Source organism: Pantherophis guttatus, chromosome 2, assembly GCF_059756535.1.
Source record: "Pantherophis guttatus breed Tessera chromosome 2, ASM5975653v1, whole genome shotgun sequence".
NCBI classification, from domain to species: domain Eukaryota; kingdom Metazoa; phylum Chordata; class Lepidosauria; order Squamata; family Colubridae; genus Pantherophis; species Pantherophis guttatus.
Window position 1 is genome coordinate 290,119,217 of NC_142064.1, and position 27,893 is coordinate 290,147,109.

General features: G+C 41.2%; 1 protein-coding gene across 1 annotated transcript; it reads left to right on the forward strand.

The window, feature by feature from the left end:
* Positions 1-370: 370 nt before the first annotated feature.
* On the forward strand, positions 371-27,400 carry LOC117660203 (uncharacterized). The gene is made up of 11 exons (XM_087885393.1): positions 371-502; positions 789-905; positions 1,610-1,692; positions 3,733-3,859; positions 12,170-14,428; positions 15,841-15,864; positions 19,262-19,803; positions 22,123-22,219; positions 22,678-22,760; positions 23,848-23,974; positions 25,126-27,400. Exons 2-11 carry the CDS (start codon positions 809-811, stop codon positions 26,760-26,762), a joined length of 5,076 nt encoding a protein of 1,691 aa, XP_087741519.1. The 5' UTR covers positions 371-502; positions 789-808; the 3' UTR covers positions 26,763-27,400.
* Positions 27,401-27,893: the final 493 nt, after the last annotated feature.

Genomic DNA, 27,893 nt, shown 5'->3' on the forward strand with positions numbered 1-27,893 from the left:
CTTCTCCCGGATGCCGCTTGCACAGCTCGCTCTGAAGGGCAGCTGCAGTTCCGGGCAGAGGCTGTCCTGCCAAGCCTCCAAAGCTGCCCCCACGGCCGCCATTTCCCCCCAGGTGCCAGCAGGGGCCGCGCTCTTGGCTGCCGACTGACTAGCCCGCTGCGCATGCGCAACTCCGTCCGCGTGGTTGGGTAGTTCCGGCTGCGAGTTGTTCCCTGGGAATCCAGTGGGGGCGGGCAAGACGGGATCCCGTCACTCAGATCCACCCCAGGGGGGAGGGAAGGACATTGGAGGGAGCGGGAAATCCGCCCCATAATTGCTCTTGGCTGTGCATGGGGAAATCCAAGAAGTGGGAAGGAGAGAAGGAAGCGTAAAAGAACCCCCTGCTCACATCTCCTTCAGATTCCCGGAAGACTGGAAGGATCTTTGGAGAGCCAGCGGTGCCAGTGGCTGGAAGGTCCCTTCTGAGCCTGGCAGAGAAGAGGAGAAGCAGGAAGACCTCCAGGTCAGAGAAGCTTCTTTTGTGGAATCTGAAGGGATCTTCACCTGCTTGAAGTCTTCCATTTCTCCCTGATGGAGTTTTGGAGGTTAAGAATGCGAGTAGATATTTAGAGAAACTCATTAACGAAATTGTTCCTGCGTTCTTGGAAAGAGTCGGTCGTTTGGAGCGATTCTCCCATTGGGTCTCATCCATCGCCACTGATGGACAGAAGGGTTTTGTGGGCAGAAAATAAAATCCAGATCCTCTTTTGTCCTGTCCTCTTAACTGCTCTTCTCCGCTTATATTTCAGGTTCTGAGGTTCTTCCAGGAATGGGGAGGAATTGGGTGGATCTCACAAATATTTCTACTGATTTTTCTTTCAGAGGGATCCCCAAGGATAAAAGTCAAGGTCAGGATACCTCACTAGGTAAGGGCAGACTGTTCCACTGGATTGGAGACTTTCTAGAAAGAGTCTAGTTATCCTTAATTCTCTGTGTCTTCTCGTGTCTTAGTCATTGGACTTAGTAGAAAGTGGCCCAATAAGAAAGATCGAACTCCCTCTTCAAGCTAGAAGATTTAAGGCGCACAAAGTAATTCCCTCCCTTCAGAGCAAGCCTATGGTTGGCCTTTCCCAGAAGACCAACTCTTGTAGGGAACACCTTGAGTTGCATTCTGGCTCCTCCTCCATCCTGAGAGATTTATCTGTTTTTGCCATTCCTAAAGAGATAATTTTGACTAAATTCCTACACAGATCCCTGCTGGGCCATTTCCAACACCACCTATCCTTGTGAGCATGTTTCCTGGGTTGCTAGAATATCACTAATTTCTCTGGTTTCAAACTGTAGAGAGGGGGGAAGAATTTACAGTGATTGAGCAAATGCTTTGGTTGCCAAGAGTATAAACTTCCACGTGTTGTTCCAAAAGGTTAGGAGAACAATGTAACAGGTTTGTTCTTCAGCATGTGGTGAGTTTATTCTTGGCTCCCATGATGGACCCTATGATAGGCAGAGTGTAGAAGAGAGAGAAATGGAGGTTTCCTGGGCATGACAGGAAGAAATCTTAATTTGTGTCTTCAGGCTAAAAAGATGAAGTTATCCTTTCCTGTTTCCATCCTGTCTCTCTCCTTCCCAGTGGACAAAATGGAGTCACCGTTGTTCATTGAATCATCTCCTTCTATTGGTGAAGCTGAAAGAGTTGCTGGATTTCCAACTCAGGTAGGAAGGAACAGCTAATATGGGGGAACAGTAGGAGACCTCTAGTCTTCTTTGAGGATTCAACATATGATATGCTATTCTTGAGCAAAGCACACAGCAAGAAAATTATAAATTTAAATTTATGATCAGTCAAACTAGGCCCACCTCTCATCTAAGTTTTGGAGATGTATGGAATTTATGTCAGAGTGCGCACAGTGTGACTATGTAAGACAACCCAGAAGTAAATACACCAAACAGAGGTTTGTATTTAAATAGTGGTTTTATCTACAAGGAATATATACATACACATTCTTTAGTCAGACTTCAAACAAATAGCAATAGGTAAATTACAGCACAGAAGCACACACGGAGAGAGAGATATGCCCCAACAGGGCGTCGTCTTATTACAGGCTCTTAAAGTGATATCAGCCAAAAAGCCTTACTGACTCATTCCCAGCATTACATCATTATAGCAGCTGGTCAGGTCTTAAATCTTTACCCTGACAGGTTATATAATTCTGGTTTCAAAAAATACCACATGGCACTTCATGTTGCCTATCCCTAGTAAAGCAGACAGGAGACATGAATAGTTAGGCTAAATCTACTTTATGGTAAGTATAATCTTGTTTTCCTATCTTTGGTGAAAGGGATAAAAACAGGAGAAGCAGAACTGTTAATAAAATGAAGGAGATCATCGTAGATTTTAGAAACATCCGTACTGGTCATACTCCACTCTGTATCAAGGATGCAGCTGTAGACATGGTCAACAGTATTAAGTTTTGGGGATGCAGTTAACAAAGAATCTGAACTGTTCTCTCCACACATCAACGTTAGTGAAGAGTGCAAACCAATATCTGCATTTCTTTCGTTGGATGAGAAGAGCGCATGTTTCTCCTTCTATCCCTGGCCACTTTTTACAGAGGCAGGATGGAAGCGTTTTAACAAACTAGTTCACTGTTTGTTTTGGTGTCTGCAGTGCCTTACAGAGAAAGTCCATACAGAGTGGTGAGGACAGCTGAGATTATAGGAGGCTCGCTTCCTGTCATTCAGTATACTGCTTATAAGCGTTAGGGGTTTTGAGCTCAAAATATTGTTAGAGACCACAAACACACACACACTCTTAACATTCTGTTTTGTTGCTCCTCTCTGGAAGGCGGTTTCAAAGTATTTCTAGCAGTACTAACAGATTCTGTAACAGCTTTGTTCCCTATGCCATCCGTCTGGTAAACTTCAAAGATTTGTTTCTCTCGCCATGTATACATCCAAACTAAACTGTTGTTTCTTCGTGTCATATATGTGGGTATATGCATAATTTTGTATTTAATTATTAGAGGTGGAGAACCTTGAGGGCTGTATACAACAAAATTTCATTTTGATGTATACCGATTAGCATACATTCAAAGTGACAAAGTTATATTCTCTCTTCTCTTTCTCTCTTGATGAATTGCATTTTGATGGCTGGAAGTGCCTTCCTAGCATTTTCATGAAAGTTCATGAGAGTGAGCAAGGTTGACCGTTCAAAGAACCACAAAGACCATTAGGTTACTATGTCAGACAGAAATCCCACAGAATCTCTTGCAAACATGATGGAATATTGGGGCCACTGGTAGATGGTGTGTCTAAGGCACACTATGCCACTTGATCAAGGAAGGTTGCTGACATTGAAGGTCAGCAGAGTCAATCAAAGTGATTTAGTTTAATTTAATTTAATTAATTCAATTTATATGCCACCCCTCTCCGAAGACTCAGGGCGTCTCACAATATATTTTTAAAAAATCATTATAAAAAACATTTGAAAATTAAAAACATTAAAAACTCATTCACGCCATTCATGGCCGGATCTTGCCAGATCACAAGAACGAGATCAACGGCCCCAGGCCTGCTGGAAAAGCCAGGTCTTCACGTAAAGTGATGTGAATGCTGCCCTGTTTATCATATACTATGTTGAGTCCAACTAGGGAAATGTCCAAGAAATTTCACTTTGTGCTCTTAGGTTTTGCAGATTGAAGGAGATCTTGCAAATTCTATTGAGTCTGCTCACAGGGCTCCTTCCTTCTTTAGGGTGCTGTGTCCTTTGGGGAGGTGGCCATCCATTTCAATAGTGAAGAGTGGTTGCTGCTTGATCCCAGCCAGAAAGCCCTGCATGAAGAAGTCATGTTGGAAACATCTAGGATCTTGGCCTCTTTAGGTAAGGGTTCCTCTGGAGGACAATTTAAGTCAGAGCAAGCTATCACTAGATTCTTTATTTACAACTTAGATCTATACGTAACTTATTAAAAATGATTTCATCTCTTCTTTTTTCCTCTTACATTAATTCCAGTCCCCCTTCATGGTCTTCTAAGTAGCACAGTTTCACTTAGAAAAAAGTGTGGCGACCAGCAAGGGTTGACATTCAGTCTTGTGGTCATCCTTGGGCCCTGGGTCATTACTGCAGAGTGATTGGGAAGATGTTCAGGGAGAGGCTGTTTTTGCCTGTTGTAGTTGTCCTACTCAGCAACATATTTTGTATTGCTTTGTTGCAATGATATATGTTGTCTTATTGAACGCAAGTTGGGTGTGTCATAGTTGAGACAATTTGTGTGCTACGTCCTGATGTCAAGACGTGTTTTTGCTTTAACCTTTTAACTGCCAAGAATGAGAGTTAGATGATCAGCCATGCTAGTCTTTTAAGTTAGTAACTAATATTCATACTGTCATTTTTTTAAAAAAAATTATTTGTCAATACATATTAGATTATATATATAAGTATAAGCATGAATTGAATACATAAAATGAATACAAATAAAGGGAACATTAAGACAGAATGGTAGGCACACTGGTGCTCTTATGCACGCCCGTTGCAGACTTCTTAGGAATGGGGTGAGGTCAACAGTGGACAGTTAAATTAAAATTTGGGGGGTTTGGGGATGAAACCACAGAATCCTGTAGTGCATTCCAGACATTGATCACTCTGTTGCTGAAGTCATAAGTTTCTACAATCGAGTTTGGAGAAGTTCACTTTTAAGTTTGTATCTAGTGTGTGCTCTGTATTGTTGTGGTTGAAGCTGAAGTAGTTATTGACAGGTAGGACATTGTAGCAGATAATTTTATGAGCTACACTTAGATCATACCGAAGGCGGCGTAGTTCTTTTTTTTTTTTTAATTTTTTTTAATTTATTTAAAAATACAAACAAAACAAAACAAGTAATAACAAGACATACAAAACACGTAAACAAAAAAAAGAAGTCAGGTATAATCATGTCAACGTTATCGCAACAGTTGTCTGCTATATAATTCTTTGTATATTTGACTCTTCTTTTACATTATGTCTAGTTTTTTTTTTTAAGTCACTATTGGCCTACATTGGGTAGTTTGTATTTCTATATCTATCTTGGGTTCCACTGGCTACCTCCTGGTCCTATTTTTTCTTTTTTCTTTCTTCCAACCACTTGTACCACTTGTCCCATACTAAATAGTAATCGTGTTCCTCTTTATCTTGAAGTTCCTTAGTGAGTCTATCCATTTCTTCACATTCCATGATTTTACTAATTACTCTGTCTTTACTCGGTATGTCATTACTCTTCCAATTTTGTGCAAAAGTTATACGTGCTGCCGTTGTTATATGGATTATTAGGTACTTTATTTCCTTTTCATATTGTCCAGATATAATGCCTAATACGAAGGTTTCTGGTTTCATTTCTATTTGTTCTATTTGTGTTTTGATCATTTACCAGTATTGTTTTGCCTTTGGGCAAGTCCACCATGTGTGATAGTAGGTTCCTTTGTGTAGCTTACATTTCCAGCATGTTGGAGATGTGTTGGGGAACATTCTTGCCAACCTGGCCGGGGGAAGATGCCACCTATAAAACATTTTGAGCAGGTTTTCTTTATAGGGTACAGACATTGTCAATTTGTAGTTTATTGTCCATAATTTTTCCCATTTATCTAATTCGATGTTATGGCCGAAGTTCTTTGCCCAGGTTAACATGTTGTCTTTCACTACCTCCTCTTCTAATTTGTATGCTCGTAGATAGTTATAAACTTTTTTTATTAATTTGTCTTGTGGTTCTTGTAGAATTTTGTCTAGTTCATTTTGGCCTTTTTGGAATTCAAATTGGGTCAAATCTTTCTGATATCTTGATTTTATTTGTAAGTAGGGCCACCAATCGATGACTGTACCCATCTCCTGCAATTCTTGCCTCGTTCTTAGCTCTCCTTGGTTGTTTAGTAGATCCTTATAAGTTTTCATTTTGGTGCTATCCATGGCATTTGGGTAAATCTGGGCCTCCATGATAACCATTCCAGAATTTTGTAATAATGAGCTTTTTTGATACCCTGCCATGTGTGATATAGTGCCTGCCTGACAGTATGTCTCTGAAAGTATCCGTGTTGTTTATCAGTGCCCTCCCACAAGAATGCATGCTACCCTCGCTGTAGATCAAATCCTTCTAAATTTAGCAATCTTTTGTTTTTTAGCTCCATTCATTCCTTGGTCCAGATCAATGTTGATGCTTTATAATATATTTCCCAATCCGGTAGCGCAAGTCCTCCTCTTTCTTTTGAGTCTTGTAGATATTTGATTTTAATTCTTGCTTTCTTGCCTTGCCAGATATAGTCCGCTATTAATTTGTTAAAATCTTTGAAGAAATTCTTCCCCGGTTTTATTGGGATCACTTGGAATAGGTATAACATTCTGGGAAGGACATTCATTTTGATTGAAGCAATTTTTCCCAATAGAGATAATTGTAATTTTTTCCAGGTTTCTAGATCCTTTTTGATTTGTCCTGTGAGTTTATCATAGTTGTCTTCTCTAATTGATGTACTTTTATTGGTGAGCCATATTCCTAGGTATTTTATCTTCTTTGTAGTTTGTATACCTACTGTGTCCTCTAATTCTTTTTCTTGCTGGTTAGTAAGGTTCTTCGTTAATATCTTTGTCTTTCGTTTAATAATTTTAGTCCCGCTACTTTCCCGTATTTCTCTATTTTGTCTAATATTTTAGTGCCCGTTATTATTGGTTGTTCTGTGATAAGTACAATATCGTCGGCAAAGGCTTGGAGTTTGTATTCCTCCCTCCTGATTTTAAGACCTTGTATTTCCTTATCTCTTCGAATTTCCCTTAAGAGAATTTCCAATGTTAGTATAAATAGTAGAGGAGATAGAAGGCACCCTTGTCTTACTCCTTTTGTTATTTGAAATTGTTCTGTCAGGTCACTATTGTTATTTTTGCTGTTTGGGAAGAATAGATTTTCTTTATCATATTAGTAAATTTAATGCCGAATTTCATAGCTTCTAATTGTAACGTAAGGAATTTCCAATTTAGGTTATCGAAGGCCGCCTGTGCATCTAAAAAGATTAAGGCCATTTGTTTGTCAAAATTTGTTTCGTAATATTCTAATATGTCCATTATTTGTCTCAAATTGTTCTTTATCTGTCTCTTTGGGATAAAACAGTTCTCGTCCGGGTGGATATATTTGCTGATTATTTTCTTGATTCTTTCTGTAATTATTGATGTAAATAATTTGTAACCCACGTTTAAAAGCGATATCGGTCTATAGTTTTTGATATGGGTATGGTCTGTCTCTTCTTTTGGTATCAATGTTATGATGGCCTCTGTCCAGGAATCAGGAATCGTAGCTTCCAGAAGTGCGTCATTGAATACTCCGAGTAGGATTTGTCTATTGGATGCTGTCAAGACATATAGAACTCTGCGGGTTTCCCATCCGGTCCTGGGGTTTTATTTACTTTTAGTTTCTTCCTCGCTTCTATCAGTTCTGTCATCGTAATCTGCCTGTCCAGAAGATCCCTATGTGATTCTTCTAGTTCTTGAATATCAACTTCATTAAGGTATTGTTTGATATCCTCTTCTGGAGATTCTTCTTGTTCATAAAGTTTCTGGAAGAAAGTTTTTGCTATTTCTTTTTTGTCTTTGTTCCTATAGTGTATCTCTCCTGTATCATCCTGTAATTCATGGATTGTCCTTCTCTCTTTTTCTTGCTTCAATTTGTATGCCAGCCATCGCCCTGTCTTATTTGCGTATTCGAAGTGGTTTTGCTTTACAAGTTTGATTTTCCTCGCAATTTCTGTTTGTGTGATCAAGTTTATTTTATGTTTGGCCAAATTTATTTTTCCTTTAATCTTCTTATTTAGAGGTTCATTCTGTAGCTCAAATTCATACTTCTTGAGTTCCTTCAGTAAGTTATCTTTTTCCTGTTGTTTTACTTTGTTTTTTTTCGCCAGGTACAATATCATTAAGCCTCTTATGTAAGCTTTCGCCATGTCCCATAAATTTTGGAGGGAAGTTTTTGTTCTTTGGTGTTAATCTCAAAAAATATTCCCGTTTCCTTTTCTATCATTTGTGCATATTCATTACTTTTTAGAATTTCGGTATTCATCATCCATCTCTTTTTCTTCTGATATCCTTTCCAGATTACTTTTATCGGATTATGGTCTGCCCATGTGTTTGTCATTATTTCTATTTCTTCTAAGTCTTTCCTAAAATCTGTTGACATCCAGGCCATGTCTATTCTGGACCAAGATAAGTGTGGATTGGAGTAGAAAGTGTATTGTTTTTTATCTTTATTTATTTCCCTCCACGCATCTTGGAGCAGAATTCCTGTGCCATTTCCTTGAGAGTGTCTGGAAGGGTTTTTTTCTTGGTTTTATTTTTCCTGGTACTACAATAGTCTTTTTCCATATCTGAAATTGCATTGAAGTCACCTATAATGCAAATGTTTTCATAGTCTAAGTCTTTTACTCTGTCATGTATGCTTTGGAAGAAAGTGCGTTGATTCTCATTTGGTGCATAAATTGAGATTAATAGTATTGTCTTGGATTCCGTTTGTATTTCAACCATTAAAACTCTTCCCTCTCCGTCTGCGTATATCTGTTTTATTTTTAGATGTTTCCTAATATAAATTGCAATGCCTCTTTTTTTCTGGTCTGCCAGTGAAGTGTAAAGGTTCCCTAGTTTTGTGTTTTCTAATATCTGTTGGTGTTGTTTTTTAATGTGGACCTCCTGTAAGTTTATAATGTCCATTCCTAATTTTTGTAGTTTGGTAAGTGTCCGAGTTCTTTTAGCTGGGGCGTTTAATCCATTGATGTTGATCGAAATCATCTTTATTTCCTGTTCCATTTTTCTTCCTATCTACTTGTTGTCTTTACTTTCTTGATGTTTCTTGTTATTCTTTGTGTTTTCCCTCTTGCTCCTTCCCTCTCTTCTCTTTCTCTTTTCAATCTTCTCTTCTCTTCCTGTTCATCTTTCGCTTCTTCTATTGATTCCTCCTCTTGGCTCTTATTTTCCATTTCCATTCTGGATTCTTGATCTTCTTCGGGGACAAAATGTTGATCGAAAAATCCTTGAGCTCCTTCCAGTCTATCTATTTTGAATTTCTTGTCCTGCCATGAAATTAAGGTACCCTCTGGTAGTAGCCAGCGGAACATCACCTTATGTTTATTTAGTTGTGTTGTGAGGAAGTTGTAAGTTTTCCTCTGGTCTCTGACACGTCTTGGGATTTGTTTCGGTGTTATTATTTCTTTCCCTTTGTAAAAGATTGCATCCTCTCTCATTTTTCTGTATATCTCTTCTTTTGTCGTTTTCTTCGTAAATCGAATATGGACTTCTTTTGGTAGTTTGTTCCTGCGTGCATAATTGGTATGCACTCTGTACACCTCATCTATGTCCCTTCGTATATTGTCTTTGTCTCTCTGTGTTGCTTCAGCTATGATCTCTGTCATTGTCTCTCCCAAGTCTTCCTCCTTAGTTTCTACTATATTCTGGAACCTTAGATAAAATGATGCCTTTTCCATTTCCAGATAGGTGAGTGAGTCTTCGAGCTCCCGATTAGTTGCCATCTGTTGTTGTTCCAGCATTTCCACTTTCTTAACCGTCTGTTCCATCTTCATTTCTGTCTTTTCAATTCTTTGTTCATTTTTGGCAATGTTCTGTTGAATTTTTTCAATCTTGTCATCCATTTTTTTTTATCTTATCATTTATGTCTCCCACATCAGATTTCAGGTCATCATGGTTTCTTCTGGTCTCCTCATGGTTGTTGGCAATCGTTTCTTGGGTCTTGCTCATGGCTTCCTGTATCATTGCCAGCACTGACTGGATATTCTGCCTACTGGAAATGGAGACTGACTTTTCTTTTTCCAATCCAAGCATAGTTTCTATGGTTCTTTGTTGTGCCGGAGATGCTGTTTGGGAGATTTGATTTGGAATTATTTTCTTGCTTGTTTTGGTTATGGTGGTTGTGCCAGTGCTTGTCATCTTAATTCTTTTTTGCAGGATCTCCCAAATTCTCATACACTAAAATGTTCTTATTTTATTTCAACCTTACTGTCTATAAAAGTATTATTCTCAGTAATGGTGTCTAGCTTCTATGTTATATAGGTCCTTAAAAACTGATTGATCTTATCTGGTTGTAAGTTACCTCTGTACGTGTCCTTAGAACTCTGGCAATTGAATAGTTAATTAGGCAGTTAAATATATACCCAAGGGGGTGGGGAGGAATATATATGATGAAGGAGGTCGAGGGAAAAGCTTAGAATTCTAGCACTTCATTAAATCTTAGTATAACAATCAATTAATAATTAATAGTTTGTGTATCAATACAATATAATAATTAATAGTTTATATATCAATACAATATAATGGTCAGGCTGTCAGGTCTGAATATATTTATTTATTTATTTGTTTATCTGTTTATTTGTTTATTATTTCGATTTCTATACCGCCCTACTCCCGAAGGACTCAGGGCGGTGCACAGCCAGACAATAAAAACACATCCATACAAAATTTAAAAGTAGAATAAAATCAAATTAAATAGTTTTGGCTCCGACAAATTTAAAACCCTGAACTGTTTAAAACCAATTTTAAAATTGAATATATAAGATACTAAAAGATATTTAAAAATTGACAATCTTTTATGAAAGAGAGAGAAAATTAGGCCGGGCCCGCCTGGTGAAATAATAAGGTCTTTAAGGCGCGGCGGAAGGTGTGCAGATCCGGGATCCTCCATATCTCTGGGGGGAGCTCGTTCCAGATAGTAGGTGCCCCCACAGAGAAGGCTCTCCCCCTGGGGGCCGCCAGTCGACATTATTTGGCTGACGGCACCCGGAGGAGCCCCTCTCTATGGGAGCGTACCGGCCGGTGGGAGGCTATTGGTGGTAGTAGGCTACTAAAATCTATTCACTTAAATATCACTAATGTAAATATATGATTAAATATTTAGTATTTTTAGGTTAGTATTTACTTAAAGTTATTTATTTCAATTGATCATTCAATTACTCATTCATATAAATAGTTGTCAATTTATCAATTATCTCACCAATAAAAAGTATTAATCAATATTTATATTTTAACAAATCTTAGTCAAGTATAGATATAAAGTTAGTTTGCTCTTAATATAAAGTTCCCTTTCAGTCTTACGTGTAGAAATTCTTGTATCTAGAGTTTTTGTATATTCAAAGTCTTAGTTTTGGTGTCTCTCTCTTTCAAATGTCCAAAAAGCCAAGAATTTCAATTGTCCAAAGTTCAGGTTTTCAATGTTGATTGTTCACAGTATCCAAAAATTAAGTCCAATTTGGTAGCCTCTGATATTTAGTCCAAACACTGTTTCTTCGCTGTCAGTCCGATGTACCGCTCTCGCTCATTCGCACTTTCACTTGCAGCTATTAATGGCTTCCGACTCTCTCAGCGATCTGTTGCCCTTCTGCTGGTTGGTCTCTGGTTCTGCTGTGTAACTTGCTTCTCCAGCCTAAAGAAAGTCCTTCTTCACTGTTATATCCAAATTTAGGGTCTAGTCCAAAATCGCTTCACATAAATCCTTGGGAATCTCTCGTTCCAAGCAGCTTCTCTTTTTCGCACAGTCACCGCCTGTCAGCTCTTCTTCCACCCTTGTCGTCTTACGTTCGCCGCTTTTCTGGCTGCTGTTCAGCCGTCTCTTCAGGGTGTCAACTTCGCTGTCTGCCAATTTCTGCTTTCTCTCTGTAGCTGTGCTTTCCGCGTTGCATTTCAATCTGCTTTCAAGTCAATTTAGATACAGTTGCGATCTTTTCTGTTTAATCTTCGCCCTCCTGCTGTGCGATTGCAACGCTCCGGGGAGCCGAGATGGTTGGTTTTTTCTCTTCTGGAATTAGGAGGTTGTTCCTGAACCTTCGGGTTGGTTACTTTCCCCCCTGAGGCCCTTGGAAGTTCCCCCTTTTTCTATCGATCTCTACAAGATCAATAGTGCCTACAGCGGCTTCCTAGATGGGAATTTTGGACTTTCAAGAGCGGAGCTCCGTTCTCTAACTCCATACACGTTGACGTCACCGCCGGAAGTCCTCAAAGGCAGCGTAATTCTAAATTTTCTAAGCCCTGAATTTCAAGTCTGCCGGGCCTGGCATAAGGTATTTTGTTGCAAGTTGTAATTTCCCTCATTGCTTTCCCTGCAGATGGCCAGTATTAGATAAATCTATGCATTGGGACAGCAAATCGTACATTGTACATTATTGTAATTTATTTTTCTTCCCCCAGAAGCATTTGATGCGCAGAAGGAAAATGACCAAGAGTCAAATTTAATGCCATTGCAAATAATCAAAACTGAAATTCCTGAGGAGACATCTACAAATAAGCGGGGAAGGAGGAAACGTGAAAAGAAGCACAATTGGAGAGAAAAATCTATTCGTGAATGTGTGGAAATGAATCACTTCCTGACCCAACATGATTCCAAAGAAAATACGGGGAAATGTCAAAGTAGAAAAAGATTCAAAGCAAACCCCAATTTTAGTAACAACTGCAAAATTGGAAACAGCTTCAGCAGTAATAATCTTACTTTACATAAAATGATCCAGGCAAGGGAGAAACCCTACAATGCTATGGACTGTGGAAAAAGTGTTGGGTGGAAAGGTAATTTAACTTCTCATAAAAAGATCCACACCACAGAAACACCCTATAAGTGCCTAGAGTGTGGAAAGAGCTTCAGGGACAACATTTATCTAACCTCCCACAAAAGGATACATACTGGAGAAAAACCCTTTAAATGCATAGAATGTGGGAAGAGTTTCAGAATTAGTGGTGACCTGATACGCCATAGAAGGATCCATTCAGGGGAAAAACCCTATAAATGTGTAGACTGTGGAAAAAGGTTCAGTAGGAAGGGTTCCCTTACTTCCCATAAAAGGGTACATAGTGAAAAACCCTTTAAATGCATAGAATGTGGGAAGAACTTCAGAATTAGTAGTGACCTGATACGCCATAGAAGGATCCATTCAGGGGAAAAACCCTATAAATGTGTAGACTGTGGGAAAAGGTTCAGTAGGAAGAGCTCCCTTACTTCCCATAAAAGGATACATACAGGAGAAAAACCCTTTAAATGCATAGAGTGTGGGAAGAGCTTCACAACTAGTAGTTACCTGATATGCCATAGAAGGATCCATTCAGGGGAAAAACCCTATAAATGTGTGGATTGTGGACAAAGGTTCAGTAGGAAGGGTTCCCTTACTTCCCATAAAAGGATACATAGTGAAAAACCCTTTAAATGCATAGAATGTGGGAAGAGCTTCAGAATTAGTAGTGACCTGATAGACCATAGAAGGATCCATTCAGAGGAAAAACCCTATAAATGTGTAGACTGTGGGAAAAGGTTCAGTAGGAAGAATTCCCTTATTTACCATAAAAGGATGCATACTGGAGAAAAACCCTTTAAATGCATAGAATGTGGGAAGAGCTTCAGCACTAGTAGTTACCTGATATGCCATAGAAGGTTCCATTCAGGGGAAAAACCCTATAAATGTGTAGACTGTGGAAAAAGTTTCAGTATGAAGAATTCCCTTACTTACCATAAAAGGATGCATACTGGAGAAAAACCCTATAAATGTGTAGACTGTGGAAAAACCTTCAGTACAAGCAGTTACTTTACTAAGCATAAATTGATCCATGCGGGAGAGAAACCCTTTAAATGCATAGAGTGTGGGAAGAGCTTTAGGCAAAGTGGTAGCCTTGCTTCCCATCAAAGGATTCATACAGGCGAGAAACCCTGTAAGTGTATAGAGTGTGGAAAGAGCTACAGAAATACGAATCAACTGACATCACACAAAAGGATCCATTCAGGTGAAAAACCTTATAAATGCACAGAATGTGGAAAACCCTTCAGGACAAGCAGTTCCCTTGCTTCTCATAAACGGATCCATACAGGAGAGAAACCCTATAAATGCATGGAGTGTGGGAAGGGCTTCAGGGTAAAGAGTGCTCTTACTTCTCATAAACGGATCCACACAGGAGAAAAACCCTATAAATGCCTAGACTGTGGGAAGGGCTTCAGCCAAAGCAGTGGCCTTACTTCCCATAAACGGGTCCACACAGGGGAAAAACCCTATAAATGCTTGCAGTGTGGAAAGAGCTACAAAACCAGCAGTTACCTGAACTTCCATAAACGGCTCCACAAGGGAGAGAAACCCTATAAATGCATGGAGTGCGGAAAGAGCTTCGCTATAAAGAGTTCTCTTACTTGTCATGAAAGAATCCACACAGGAGAGAAGCCTTATAAATGTCTAGAGTGTGGGAAGAGTTTCAGCCAAAGCAGTCAATTTAGTTTCCATAACCGGATGCATACAGGGGAAAAACCTTATAAGTGCACAGACTGTGGAAGGACCTTCGCTGCAAGTGGCTATCTGATTTACCATAAAAGGACCCACACAGGAGAGAAACCTTATAAATGCCTGGAATGTGGGAAGGGTTTCTGTGATAAGCGTTGCCTTACTTCCCATAACAGGATCCACACAAAAGAAGAATCATGTATGCAATGAATCTGGGAAGAGTTTGAGTACAAGCCAGTCCCTTACCACATTAATACCCACACACAGAAGAAATTGCACCAGTGCAACTAAGTCACCTTAGTTCCCATAAGAGGAGCTACACAGGAGGGAAATAGAAATGTACGGAATGGGTTTTTGTGAAAACAGGATGCTTCTCAAGAAAGGACCCACAGAGTCCATGCCAATTTAATGTGTTCCTAATAAATGGATTTGAAAAGTAAGATAGATGTCTTGGACTTAATTTTTCAGAACACATTACTTGGAGGCTTGACAAAATGGTTTTATTGATCCAACAGTGTACCCTATGTGCAATTTTTTTTAAAAAGTTCTTAAATTTCTTGATTTAAGTTATTCATTGTTCAGTTTCTCAGATTAATCATTACCATATTTTCTATTTCATTTTGTGATATCAAGTTCATCAGAAAGATCAATCATACTTGACATGTCAGATTGCTATGGTTTTGGAGAAAACTGTTACTAGCATGATTGTGAATTTGTACTTTTTATCTTAATACAGGTTTCTTAAAAACATATTTCCTAATTATTAACAACCTTTCTCATTTTGAAATGTTAATAAATTATTGGAAACAAGGTAAATGATGCCCTACTTTATACACATTGAACAATAAAGCAAAATGAAGAAACCAGATGAATATGTAAGTGAATTTATCAGGGGGGAGGGGGGAGGGGGGAGAGTGGAATAAAATGTTAGAAAGTGTTAGAAGGGGATGGAATGAGTTCAGATCTGACTCAGTTTTACGTTGCATAATGATGCATTGAAAACCATGAGAAAAGCATTAGCATGGTAGGTTTATCTATGAAAGAAGCAAACGAGAGACGTAGCCTATAAAATGCGGGAACGTTCCTTCAGCTGTGGCCCTTCTTTTGAGTTGGGGGCTTTTGTCTGGCTTGCCTAAATCAGGGACACTTTAAAGCCTGTGGAGGTTATGGGCCCCAAAGATCCTCAAGGGGGGCTAGAAAGGTACTCTTGGCAGGACACCTTGTGAGTGGAGCAGGGCTTGAGGCAGAAGAGAGGCCCAGAGGGAGGCGTAATTCGGAGTCTGAGAGAAAGGAGGAACAGGATCCGTCCCTGAGGAGCTTCAAAGACCCCTGAGGATGGCGCTTCCCTCAGGGGATGCCTTTTTCGCATCCCCCCAGCCAACAAAGAGGCTCCTCCCACCCCTCTCAGGATCACTTTTTCCCACTGAGGAAAGTGCACTGGGAGGGGTGTGGCCAGAAGGGGAGGAGTCTCACATGCCCCCACCTCCCTTGCCCTGCAGCCTTTTCTCCAACATCTCCCCTAGGGATTTCAGTCTCCTACCCACCCCACCAATATCAATGGTCTCCCACCACTCCCTCCTTAACTGATTGGGGCTCCTTATCCCCTTCTAGGGACCCTGGACAGTGCCCGCACCAGTAGGAACAGGCGACCTTAACACAGCCCATGGATGCTCCCCCCAAGAGAGGAGACACCCAGATGCTTCCAATCTCAGAAGTAGAATTGGGTGGGTGGGGGTCTGGCCAGGGAGGGTACTTTGGAGAAAACACTAATGGGAATCTTCCCTTCTGCCTTGTCATCTGTCTCTGGGCAAAGTCTTCCTCTTGCGGGGGAAGCCTTTGGAGCAGAAGCTACCCAAATTGTCTGCAGCCAGGGTGTCCTGAAGAGGAGGCAGGTGGGTTTTGATAGAAGCAAAGCTTAGGAGTGGCAACGATTGCTGAGATGTGAAAATCCCATACTTCTAGCCGATGATGCCCAAAATTGTATGAGATCCAGCCTGTGATGTCCAGGTGGCTTCTACGCGACACCTCTTGGCTGAGGTCGATCTCTCTGCACCTATAGGTGGCATTTGGCACACAAATGGGACAGAGAAAATGTGTCCCACAGATCAAAAGGGGACCAATTCTCTCTGCAGGACAAAGACCATTAGATGAAAAGACCAAGGAAGCTTGCAGGCAGGTTGTCAGGAAAAATTTCCTGAGCAGAAAAGGCTGCAGGGCAAGGGAACAGCCCACCACTTGAAACACGGAGGTCTCTTGCAAGAGTCTTCAACCAGATGGTAGAGCCATAGGGCAAATGCCTGTGTTGTTTGTGTCATATGTGGGCATATACATAATTTTGTATTTATTTATTTTGTCATGCATATTGGAGATGGTGACCCTTTGAAAGCTGTATGCATCGAAATTTCATTTTAATATATGCCAATTAGCATACATTCAAAGTAACAAAGTTACTGTTCTGTTGCATTCTACTCTACTCTATACATCCATGTAGTGAGCAGGGGTTGGACTAGAATCTAGATGGTTCCCTGGGAAGAACGGAGCACCAAGCTACACTGGTGCTAACTATTCAACCCTTTCGTGCAACGCCTCCCCGCATGAATGAATGCCATCGGAAATGCCACCGTCTCAAAAAGAGGCGGGAGGACCAAGCAGACATTGGCCCGCGCAGCTTTTCAGGTCGTTACACGATCTCACCGCTAGAGGGCCGGTCGCTTGCCATCTCTGCCGACTCACCGAGCGCCACTGCGCATGCACTGGCGTCTGCCTGGCTAAGGAGAACCGGCAGTGAGTTGCCCCCAGAATCTTGGGGAGCGGGCAAGGGGGCTTCCCACGGGGAGGTGGGGGGAAATTGCCCCCTTTCCACCCCTCGGCAGAGCATCCTCGACCGTTTCTTGCAGGGAAGAGAGGAAGCAAACTCTTCCGGAGCCAGTGGTGAAGAGGGGGACCCCCGGGTTCCCCAAAAAGATTTGCTGGACTCCGAATTTCGAGCCTGGTAAGGAGAGGGAGAACCTCCCCCCCCCCATTCTTGCTCCTGGCTGTGCATTATAAGATATACCGCACTGAGAAGGGAGGGAGGGGAGGGAGGGAGGCGAAGAGTTGCTGGGGAAGGGGGAGGAAGCTTAAAGCACCACTTGTTCATATATTTTGCTTCACAGATTTGTAGCGAAAAAAGAATCCGGGAAAGGGGCTTTCCTGCCTGGCACTCCTCCATTCTCTGCAAACGGTCCCATTTCAAGCTTTTTTTTTGGGGGGGGGAGGAGGGGGTTGTGTGAAAAGGACCAATTCTGTGCCTCAAATGTAAACGTTGGCGGTGCTGTAATTTTTTTCTGTTAGTGGAGCTCAGCTACACCTCCGCGGAAGACCCTCCCCAAAATTAGGATTGGTCTCCAACGGGGGGGGGGGCGGGGGCGGAGAGAGGCTGAGGGAGAGAGGAGGTTCATTGCCGCTGTGCTAAAACATCTCTTAAGAATAGAATAGACTCACAGGTCTGGAAGGGACCTTGAAGGTCTTCTAATCCAACTCCCTGCCCAATGGCAGGAGACCTTATATCAACTCCGACAAATAATTATCCAATCTTTTCTTGAAAACCTCCTGTGCTGAAGTACCCACAACTCCAGGAAGCAAGCTATTCCATTGATTAATGGTTCTCACTTTCAGGAAATGTCTGCTTAGTTCCAGGTTGAATCTCTGTTTAACAAGCTCCCATCCATTGCTTCTTGTCCTATCCACAGGAGTTTTGGAGAATAAGTCCACCCCTTCTCTGTAGCAGCTCCTCATGCACTGAAAGACAGTTATCATACCCTCCCCCCACCTTTATGCAGACCCCTTGTCAATTGCTATTATCTGAACTCTTTCTAGGTCTCAGCATAATTTTTTGTATTGTGGCAACCAGAACTGGACTCCGTATTCAAAGTGAGATCTCATTAAGTCAGTGCAGTACTTTGACTTCCTTTTATCTTGATGCTATCCCTCTGGTGATGCAGACTAGAACTATATTTGCTTTTTCAGTAGCTGCAGCACACTGCTAGTTCATAAGTGGTGATCCACACTTAACACCTAGATCCACCTCACAGTTACTACTGTTGAGCTAATTACTGCCTATTACTGCAGGCAACTAATAATCTTAGTTGCTCTTCTTTGCACTTTTTCCAAAGTCTCAACAACTTTATTGTGGTGACCAAAACTGGATACAGTATTCCACCTGTGGCCTTACTAAGGCTTTATAAGCAATACTAATACTTCATGTGATTTTGATTCTATGCCTTTGTTTACACAATCAAGGATTTTATTAGCTTTTTTGGCTGTGGCCACACACGCCTGGCTCATGTTTAAGTGTCTGTCATAATGTTATTTCTTTTTCCTCTAATTTTCTCCAGAATGTATTCAAGATGCTTTCATCCTTAGTGTTGTGTATTTCTGTAGAGGTAGAGTGATTCCTCACATACAATGCAATTTTCATTCCTATTTGTTGGTTCTGGGTTTTTTTTAAAACAATTTATATCCTTCTAGTTGTAGTTCTAATCATGAGTTCTATCCCGCCAAGTTTCCGTAATGGCAACATGGTACCTGTTCTCATGTATTGGATTTCAAGTTCACCTCATTTGTTCCCCATTACTTTGAGCAGTAGTATATAGGCATCTAAGTGCTTTATGGCTGACCTTCCATTTGCTCCCTACTGGTGTTTTATACTTAAGTTCACCTTCCTTCTCTCCATTTCCTTTCTTGTTTTTTTTGTTGTCTGATTGGTTATTGTGGGGTTTATTGGTTATTGTTAGGGTTTAGGTCCTAGAGATTCATTTCTTTCCCATTTTAATTTTAAGCCTTTCCAAGCCAATTATATTTCAAATACATTCTTCCCGGTTCTTCTGAGGTGTAGCCTGCACCAAAATCAATTAATAAAACATCAGCTTTGCTCCACTCCAAAGTCAGTTGCTCTGATTTAGATTAAATGACCAGTTTCTCAATGAGAATGTTCTGTGTAATCACCTGAGTTTTTCTTTTTCAATTTAGATGTAATAGTTGGAGACCATTTGAGGGCTGAATGGCTTGAAAAACTTCTCCTGGCCTCGCTGTGCAACTCATTCAGATCCCAGGTCTGAAAAGTCCTTTGGAGATCCAGAAGATTTCAAGGCCCTTGTATATTCCTGTCACAGAAGACTGGAAATGGATGCAAACCAGCCAGCCTGGGAGAGAGTAGGAAAAAGCCCTTCTGTTGCTCAGTTTGGGAACTGTGGGGAAGTCTGGACAGGAGCCCAACAGAAGATCCTGGAGGAAGCTCTTAGTTCTGAGATGCAACATTGGTGCTTCAGGAACAGCCCCTTTCAGGAGGCTGAAGGACCACGAGAGCTTTGCAGCCGCCTTCACCGCTTTTGCTGGGGATGGTTGCAGCCAGAAAAGCACACCAAGGCTCAGATATTGGACCGGGTGATCTTGGAGCAGTTTCTGGCCGTCCTGCCCAGGGAGATGCAGCGCTGGGTACGGGAATGCCAAGCAGAGACCAGTTGCCAGGCGGTGGCCCTGGCCGAAGGTTTCCTGCTAAGCCAAGCGGAAGAGGGGGAACAGGGAAGGTGCCAGGTGAGAGCAGGGCCGGATTTAGATGAAAAGAGGCCCTAGGCTATTCCACTTATGAGGCCCTTTCACCAGTGGTGGGATTCAATTTTTTTAACAACAGGTTCTGTGGGCGTGGCTTAGTTGGGGGGTGTGTGGCTTGGCAATCATGTGACTGGGTGGGCGTGGCTAGCTGGTCACATGACTGTGTAGGCGTGGGTAGCTTGTCATGTGACCAGGTGAGCGTGGCTATGTGCATAGGGACTACTCAGAGGGCTGAAAAAAGTCATTTCTGACTGGGCCTCGCACTTTTGACCGGTCCTCACACTTATGACCATCCTCACATTTATGCCCGTGCAGCTTTCTTAACAACCATGTTACTCATTTCACAACTGCTTCTCTTCACCATGGTGACAAGATAGGGCAAAAACGTAAAATGTGAGGACAGTTGTAAGTTCGAGGACTGGTCAAAAGTGCGAGGACCAGTCAAAAATAATTTTTTTAGCCCTCTGAGTAGTCCATATGCACAAAAGGACTACCCAGAGGGCTGAAAAAAGTGATTTCTGACAGGTCCTCGCACTTTTGACCGGTCTTCGCACTTATGACTGGTCATCATTTATGCCCATTGTAGCATTCTTAACAACCATGTCACTCATTTCACAACTGCTTCTCTTCACCATGGTGACAAGATAGGGCAAAAATGTAAAATGTGAGGACAGTCGTAAGTTCGAGGACTGGTCAAAAGTGCGAGGACCAGTCAGAAATAACTTTTTCAGCCCTCTGAGTAGTCCATATGCATAAAAGGATACAGCAATAGAGAGGGATGAAGGAAGGGAAGGGAAATTAGAGTAGGAGTGAGGGTAAGAGAGGGAGGAAGAGAGGAGGAGAAGGAGAAAGGAAGAGGAAGTAGGGAGGAGAAGAAGAGGGGGAGGAAGAGAAAGTAAGAAGGAAAGAAAAGAGAGAGGTGGTAGGTTTGAGGAGAAAGATTGCTGTACAATAAAAAAGATGAAAGGGAAGAAAGCCAACCCCAAACAAATATAAAGATATTAAGATAAAGAATGAATTGTTAAACTTTAAAGAATAAAAGAGAACAAATATGAATAAATAACAATAATTAGAAACACACATACAAACATACAATGTATTTTCTTTGAACAGAGTATTTGGCCGGTTCATAAATTTAAACAGTGTTTAGTCATTTCAATTAAATTTACAATTTCTATATTTCCTTTTTGCCATATTTATTCCTCATCTATTTTTGTAAAAAACCAATATTACCCTCATCCTCATCTCTAATCTTAATCAAATTCAATTTTTCCCTTCTATTCTATATTATACCCCTTCCCATTGTCATCTATTTTTATATCCATCCTCACATTGGTTAATTATGTAATATTAGTTGTTTAATATAAATTCAACAATTTAATATAAATCAATTAGTTATATAACTACCTTTTTTGTATATTAATCAATATGAACATGAATATTCCAATTATTTCCATGCAATCCAATTTCTTACAAATCAATTAATTATATTTACCAATAATAAGAAACCAAATAATTTCCCCCATATATTCCTCCAAACCACAACTTAACCATTTCTGCTTTCAACACAATATACAATTAATAGTATCTCAATTATTACAATTCCCTAGTTAAATAGAGCTTTTTTTCTTTTGTGTTTTAAAATCCTGAACTCTCCTCTTTTTCCCTAAATGTCCCATTGTTTGCACTACCTTTTTTGGTGAGGAAAAAGAAAATAATTCTGCCTGCCTAATTTTCCAACCTTGCAGCAACAGCAAAGCAGTTTCAGTTTCGTTTCTTTGCAAGGAAGCAGAAGAGCCCTGAGCAAAACAGCCCAGACAAATCAGCTGAGAGCCGGGAGGCCAATTAGCCTCTGCTGAAGCTCTGTGGGCCAATAAAATTACAAAAAAAAACACTGAACCCTTTGTTAAATTGCTGGCTCCCCCCCCCCGCCCCCAGAATCCCACCACTGTGTAGGCCCCTCTTGATCTTGAGGCCCTAGGCTGAAGCCTAGTTAGCCTATAGGAAAATCCGGCCCTGGGTGAGAGACACTCCTCTTAGGAAAAATAGATGGATTTTAATCTGCTTGAATTCTTAATTATCTGCCTAAGAGTGTTGTTGGGATTAGTAATACAAGAAAATGTTTAGAGAATTCCATTAAAGGAATTGTTCCTGTGTTCTCCCAGAGGACATATGTAGACCATTACTTCTATTGTCCTCAATAATAGACACACAAGTCTTGCAATATTGTGGGCACAAAATTAAAATCCAGGTTCAGTTCTATCCCGTTCTTAACTCCTCTTCCTTGCCTGTATTTTTCAGGTTCCAAGGTCTTTCCTGGAAGTGGGTACTTATTATCCTGAGGAAATGGTGGTTCAGAAAGATCCGTGGTGTTGCAGGGCTATCTCCAAGCAGGAAGGTAAACACCAGGATGGTTCACCAGGTGATGCTGTTTCGGCATGGCTGGAGGTTTTTGAGAGATGTTCCAGTTTTTCTTAATTCTGCGTATCTTCTCTCGTGTCTAATTGTTAGAGTTACTAGAAGGTGACTCAACAAGAAAGACTTAATTCTCCTACTTTAAGCTAGAAGGCTTAAGTCCCATGAAGGAAGTCCCTCCTTCAGTCCATACACTACCTTCCCATGAGTCCCCATTTGCAGAAGACTGGTTCTTCTGGGGATCACTTTGGTGGTATTCTTACTCCTTCATCCCAACATATTTTTCTTTGTCCTGAGAGACAGGGAAAGGAGCAACCTGTCTTTGACCTTTCTTAATAATTTAGATTAAATTCTAATGCATATCCCTGCCAGACCATCTTGTGCCTTCAGACCAAAAGAGATAGAGTTAATCTTTTTCCTGCTTATCTCTTTCCTTCCCAGGGACCGAAATGGAGTCACGATTGTTCACTGGATCATCTCCTTGTGTTGGTGAAGCTGAAAGAGCAGCTGAACCTCCACCTCAGGTAGGAGAGAAAAAATCGGGGGCTAATTTGGGGAAGCAGTGGAAGACCTCCATTTTCATTTGAGGTCTCAGCACAACATATTGCTGTCAAGATTCGAAGCGCGCTTTTGCTGTTGCAACCATTATTGCTTCTCAGCTTGCTAATGAACCAGGGGGAGGGAAGTGGGCAGGGGTGGATTCTAATTTTTTTTACTACCGGTTCTGTGGGTATGGCTTATTTTGTGGGTGTGGCTTGATGGTCATGTGACAATTATTTAGGATTTAGCAGAGGTACTGGTCTACAAGGCTTTTAACTGCTTGAAGAGCTGTACTGATCTACCCATTTATTTTTGCAGGCACTGGTCTACCCATTTATTTTTGCAGGCACCGGTCTACTCATGTATTTTTGCAGGCACTGGTCTACCCATTTATTTTTGCAGGCATTGGTCTACCCATTTATTTTTGCAGGCACTGGTCTACTCATTTGTTTTCTTTTAACACTGATCAGCTGTAGGGCAGCCCTTTAAAGCCCGGCGGCAAGAGTTTAAACAGTTTTTTTCCCTCTAACCATCAGCTGGGACTCAGGAGGCAGCAATAGATTGGGGGTGGGGCCAAATAAAAGGTAAGAATAACACGGCAGGGGGCGGTCGGGGGGGCAGAACCAGTTCGGTGATGTCATATTGTCACCGCTACCGGCTCGGTGGAACCGGGAGGAACCCACCACTAGAAGTGGGAGATGGAATGTAGGCTCCAGACATCAAGAAGATGAGTGTGAAAGGCAAGGACACTTCAGCAGGTGTTTGCCAAACCCCAAAACTTTTTCTTATAACAATACAATGAGACTCAATTGAACAATGTGATCTGCACTAATTGGGGGGAGGGAGAATCCTATACTTTGATTATATAGGTTTGCATGTGATCTGGTTTGCATGCTAGATCTGGTTTTTCCCTCATTAATGCCAAAATGATATACTTAATAAAGTTTTGCATTAAGAACTTGGATCCTCTCGACTGTGGCTGCTTTGGTTGGGTTCGTCAGTTGAAACGTTGACAACTGAGACCCAAAATGCGCTGACTGAGTCTGCTCATAGGGATTCTTTCTCTTTCAGAGTCCTGTGTCCTTTGACGAGGTAGCCATATATTTCACCAGTGAAGAGTGGTTGCTGCTGGATCCTAATGAAAAAGCCTCGCACCGAGAAGTCATGTTGGAGACATGTGGGATTGTGGCCTCTTTAGGTAAGGGTTCCTTACCTAAAGCCAAAGCGAGGAGTCACTAGACCCGTGATGGCGAACAGGTGGCACACGGAGCCATATCTGTGGGCACGCTAGTGTTGCCCTAGCTCAGCTCCAGTGCGCATGCATGCTGGCCATCTGGGCCCACCGCAAGTTGGGAAACAGGCCATTTCCGGCCTCTAAAGGGCCTCTTGGGGGGGGGGAGGCTGTTTTTGCCCTCCCCAGGCTCCAAGAAAGCCTCTGGAGCCTGGGGACAGTGAAAAAATGGGCCTACCGGACCCACCGTGCCATCACGTGCTAAAAGTGGGGGAAGCGTGAGGGGGGGTGTCACGCGCGCATGTGGGAGGGGGCGCATTGGATTATGGGTGTGGGCGCACACACACGTGATACCCCCGTGATACCCCCACTTTTGGCACACGATGGCAAAAAGGTTAGCCATCACTGCACTAGACAGTTTATTTACAGTTTAGGAGATTCGTGCAGATCTTGTTAAAATGATTGCCATAATATGTATATTGTGGCATTGGATGCAACTAAGCTACAGCACGTGACACAAGTTCATACACCACATCATGATGTCAAGACCTGGGCTGCAGAACACTGCATTGCTTGTTATTTAATTTGTGTGTCCTTTTTTTAAAGTTGCTGTTCACTGACAAGAATGAAACATGACCAACTATGTTGTCGGACCAAGTCGAGATGACATGGTCAAATCCCAATTGAATTGTTTATTTGCTTACACCTAATAGAATCTTGCCAAACAAAAGCTATAGCCTAGTCACTTACTAGATACCGGTATATCCTGAGAAATTCTAGAGACCCTGAACCTCTTCCCCCCTTCTTAGTCCAGCTTGGGACTACGCAGTGTCTTGATCTGAACTTTTTTCTGTGAAAGATCTGGGTTACCAAAACAACCTGTTTTCCAGATGAACATTCCATCATATATGCAATTTTTAAAGAAGTAATAACAATCATGCTGTCATTTTCCTATTGCTTTCTCTGCAGATGCAGGCTGGGAACAACAAGTTGTATGTTTGTTGCATTAGAAGTATTGAAAGAGGTTCTGCAAATAATGAGACTTGATCCCTGGTGACATCCTTAATTTCTTGCTTTTCTAATCGGATTTTCTAATTGTTCTTTTCCTCATCAAACAGTTGATGATCAGGAGAATGAAGATTACCAAGAGCCAAGTGTGGTGCCAGAAGTAATCAAGATTGAAATAAAAGAAGAGACATCCACTGATACTTTTGGAAGAAGGCAAAATGAGGAAAACCAGTGCTACAACTGGAGAGAAAACTCCACTCTTGAATATATGGAAATGGATTATCTCCTGACTCCAAATATTTCTAAGGAAAATGGGATGGGAAACAATAAAGGAAGTGGGGAAATATACCAAGCAAAACCCAATTTCAGTAATTACCACCTCAGCAATAACAGTGACATTATTCCTCATAAAATTATCCATACAGGAGAGAAACCTTATAAATGTGTGGACTCTGGAAACAACTTTCGATGTACTAGTAATCTTAACTACCGTAAGAAGATCCATTCAGGGAAAAAGCCTTATAAATGCACAGACTGTGGAAAAGGATTCGGTTCAAACAGTTCCCTTACTTATCATGAAAGGATCCATAGGGGAGAAAAACCCTATGAATGCCTAGAGTGTGGGAAGAGCTTCATACAAAGCAGTGACCTTACTTCCCATAAAAGGATCCATACAGGGGAAAAACCATATAAGTGCATGGACTGTGGAAAAAGCTTCAGTTCGAATAGTTCTATTAATTATCATAAAAGGATCCATACAGGAGAGAAACCCTATGAATGCATTGAGTGTGGGAAGAGCTTTAGCAAAAGCAGCGTCCTTACTGCCCACAGAAGGATGCACACAGGAGAGAAACCCTACAAATGCATAGATTGTGGGAAATGCTTCAGTTTGAACAGTTCCCTTACTTCTCATAGAAGGATCCATACAGGAGAGAAGCCATATAAATGCATAGAGTGTGGGAAAAACTTCAGCAAAAGCTGTTACCTGACTTCCCATAAAAGGATCCATACGGGAGAGAAACCCTTTCAATGCATGGAGTGTGGGAAGAGCTTCAGCAAGAGCAGTGTCCTTACTTCCCACAAAAGGATCCATTCAGGGGAAAAACCTTATACATGCGCGGACTGTGGAAAGACCTTTCATGGCCGTGGCCACCTGATGTCTCATAGGAGGATTCACACAGGAGAGAAACCCTATAAATGTCTGGAGTGTGGAAAGAGCTTCAGTCATAGTGGTTCCCTTACCTCCCATAAAAGAGTCCACACAGGAGAGAAACCGTATAAATGTGTGGACTGTGGAAAGAGCTTCAGTCGAAGCAGTTCCCTTACTTGCCATAGAAGAATCCACTCAGGATTCAAACCTTATATATGCAATCAATGTGGGAAGAGCTTTAGTACAAGCAGCTCTCTTACTTACCACATTAGTATCCACACAGGGAAGAAACTATATCAGTGCACAGAGTGTGGGAAGAGCTTCAGGTTGAAAAGTCACCTAAATTCCCATAAAAAGATCCACACAGGGTTGAAACCTTATAAATGTATGGAATGTGGAAAGAGTTTTTCTGAAAACAGGACTCTTATTTGTCATGAAAGAATCCACACGGGGGAGAAAAAATATGCATGCATGTTGTGTGGAAAGAATTTCATGTGGAGCAATCAACTTACTTCCCATAAAAGGACCCATGTGGAGGAGATGCCTTTAGTGACTGAAGTGTCTTTAATTCATGTAAACGGATCCACTATGATATGAAACGTTATAAAAACATGGAATGCAGGCAGAACTTTAGTCAAGAATTGCGAACTGATTCATGTTAAAGCACTTGATGTGCAGGACTATATATCTGCAGGACTAACTTTCCCTGAGGATATCTGTCTGATGTTGTAAATTACTCAGAGGGTGCTCTAAAGCACTATAGAGTGGTATGTAAGTCTTAAGTGCTATTGCTATTTTCCTGTTCCACTGGAACAATAGGGTTGTCCCTTCTCTTAAATATTGCCATCTTGAGGATCCTCAGAAGCTGCCATTTCTGTTTCAGAGTCTGCCCTATGGAACACAGTCTCCAAGATCTGATTGCCTCTGCTTCTTTTATCCTTCCAGAGCCTTTAAAATGGGTGCTCACTTAGAGAAGTGAGGCTGAGGCACTTTTTTTTTTGCTGTTTGCTTTTATATTGTTTTATTGGCTATAAGTTGTTTTAAGATTGGCATCTATATAAATGTTTAAAGTTTTAAGTAAGTATATACAGGTAACCCTCGCTTACTGACAATATTAAGCCAGTAGTCATAAATTGAAACATCTTAACGACTGTGCTGGTCTTACATCAGGTGGTCAATTCCACTTGTAATTGTTAATCAAATCCCCTGTGATCATAAAGCACAATGTGAAATTATTGCAGTATGTGATTTCTTGAAGCTTCCACATTGACTTTACTTATGAGAAGCTGGCTAATTTAATGTTTGATTATTGTGCCCTGAAATCAGGGTCAGCTCTTGTGACTATAGAGACAGGTAGTCCTTGGCTTACTACAATTGGATTAGAACTTTCACTGCAAAGCAGTTGGTCACTAAGCGAGTAACTGCAAATGTTGACCTTTTTTGCCTCAGTTGTTAAGTGAATCCGGCTTCTCCCATTGACTGGCTGGCTGGGAAAGTCACAAAAGGTAAGCACACACAACCCCAGGATGCTGCTGCAACTCTTGTAAATACATGCCAGCTGTCAAGCACCCTAAATTGCAATCATGCCGTGGTTGTAAGTGTGAAGATCAACAGTGTCACTTTTTTGAGTGCCGTCACAACTTTGAAAGGTCACAAATAAACGGTTGTAAAATGAGGATTACCTGTAGAGATTTTGCCCAAGATAATCTATCCCCAACTGGCTCCTTC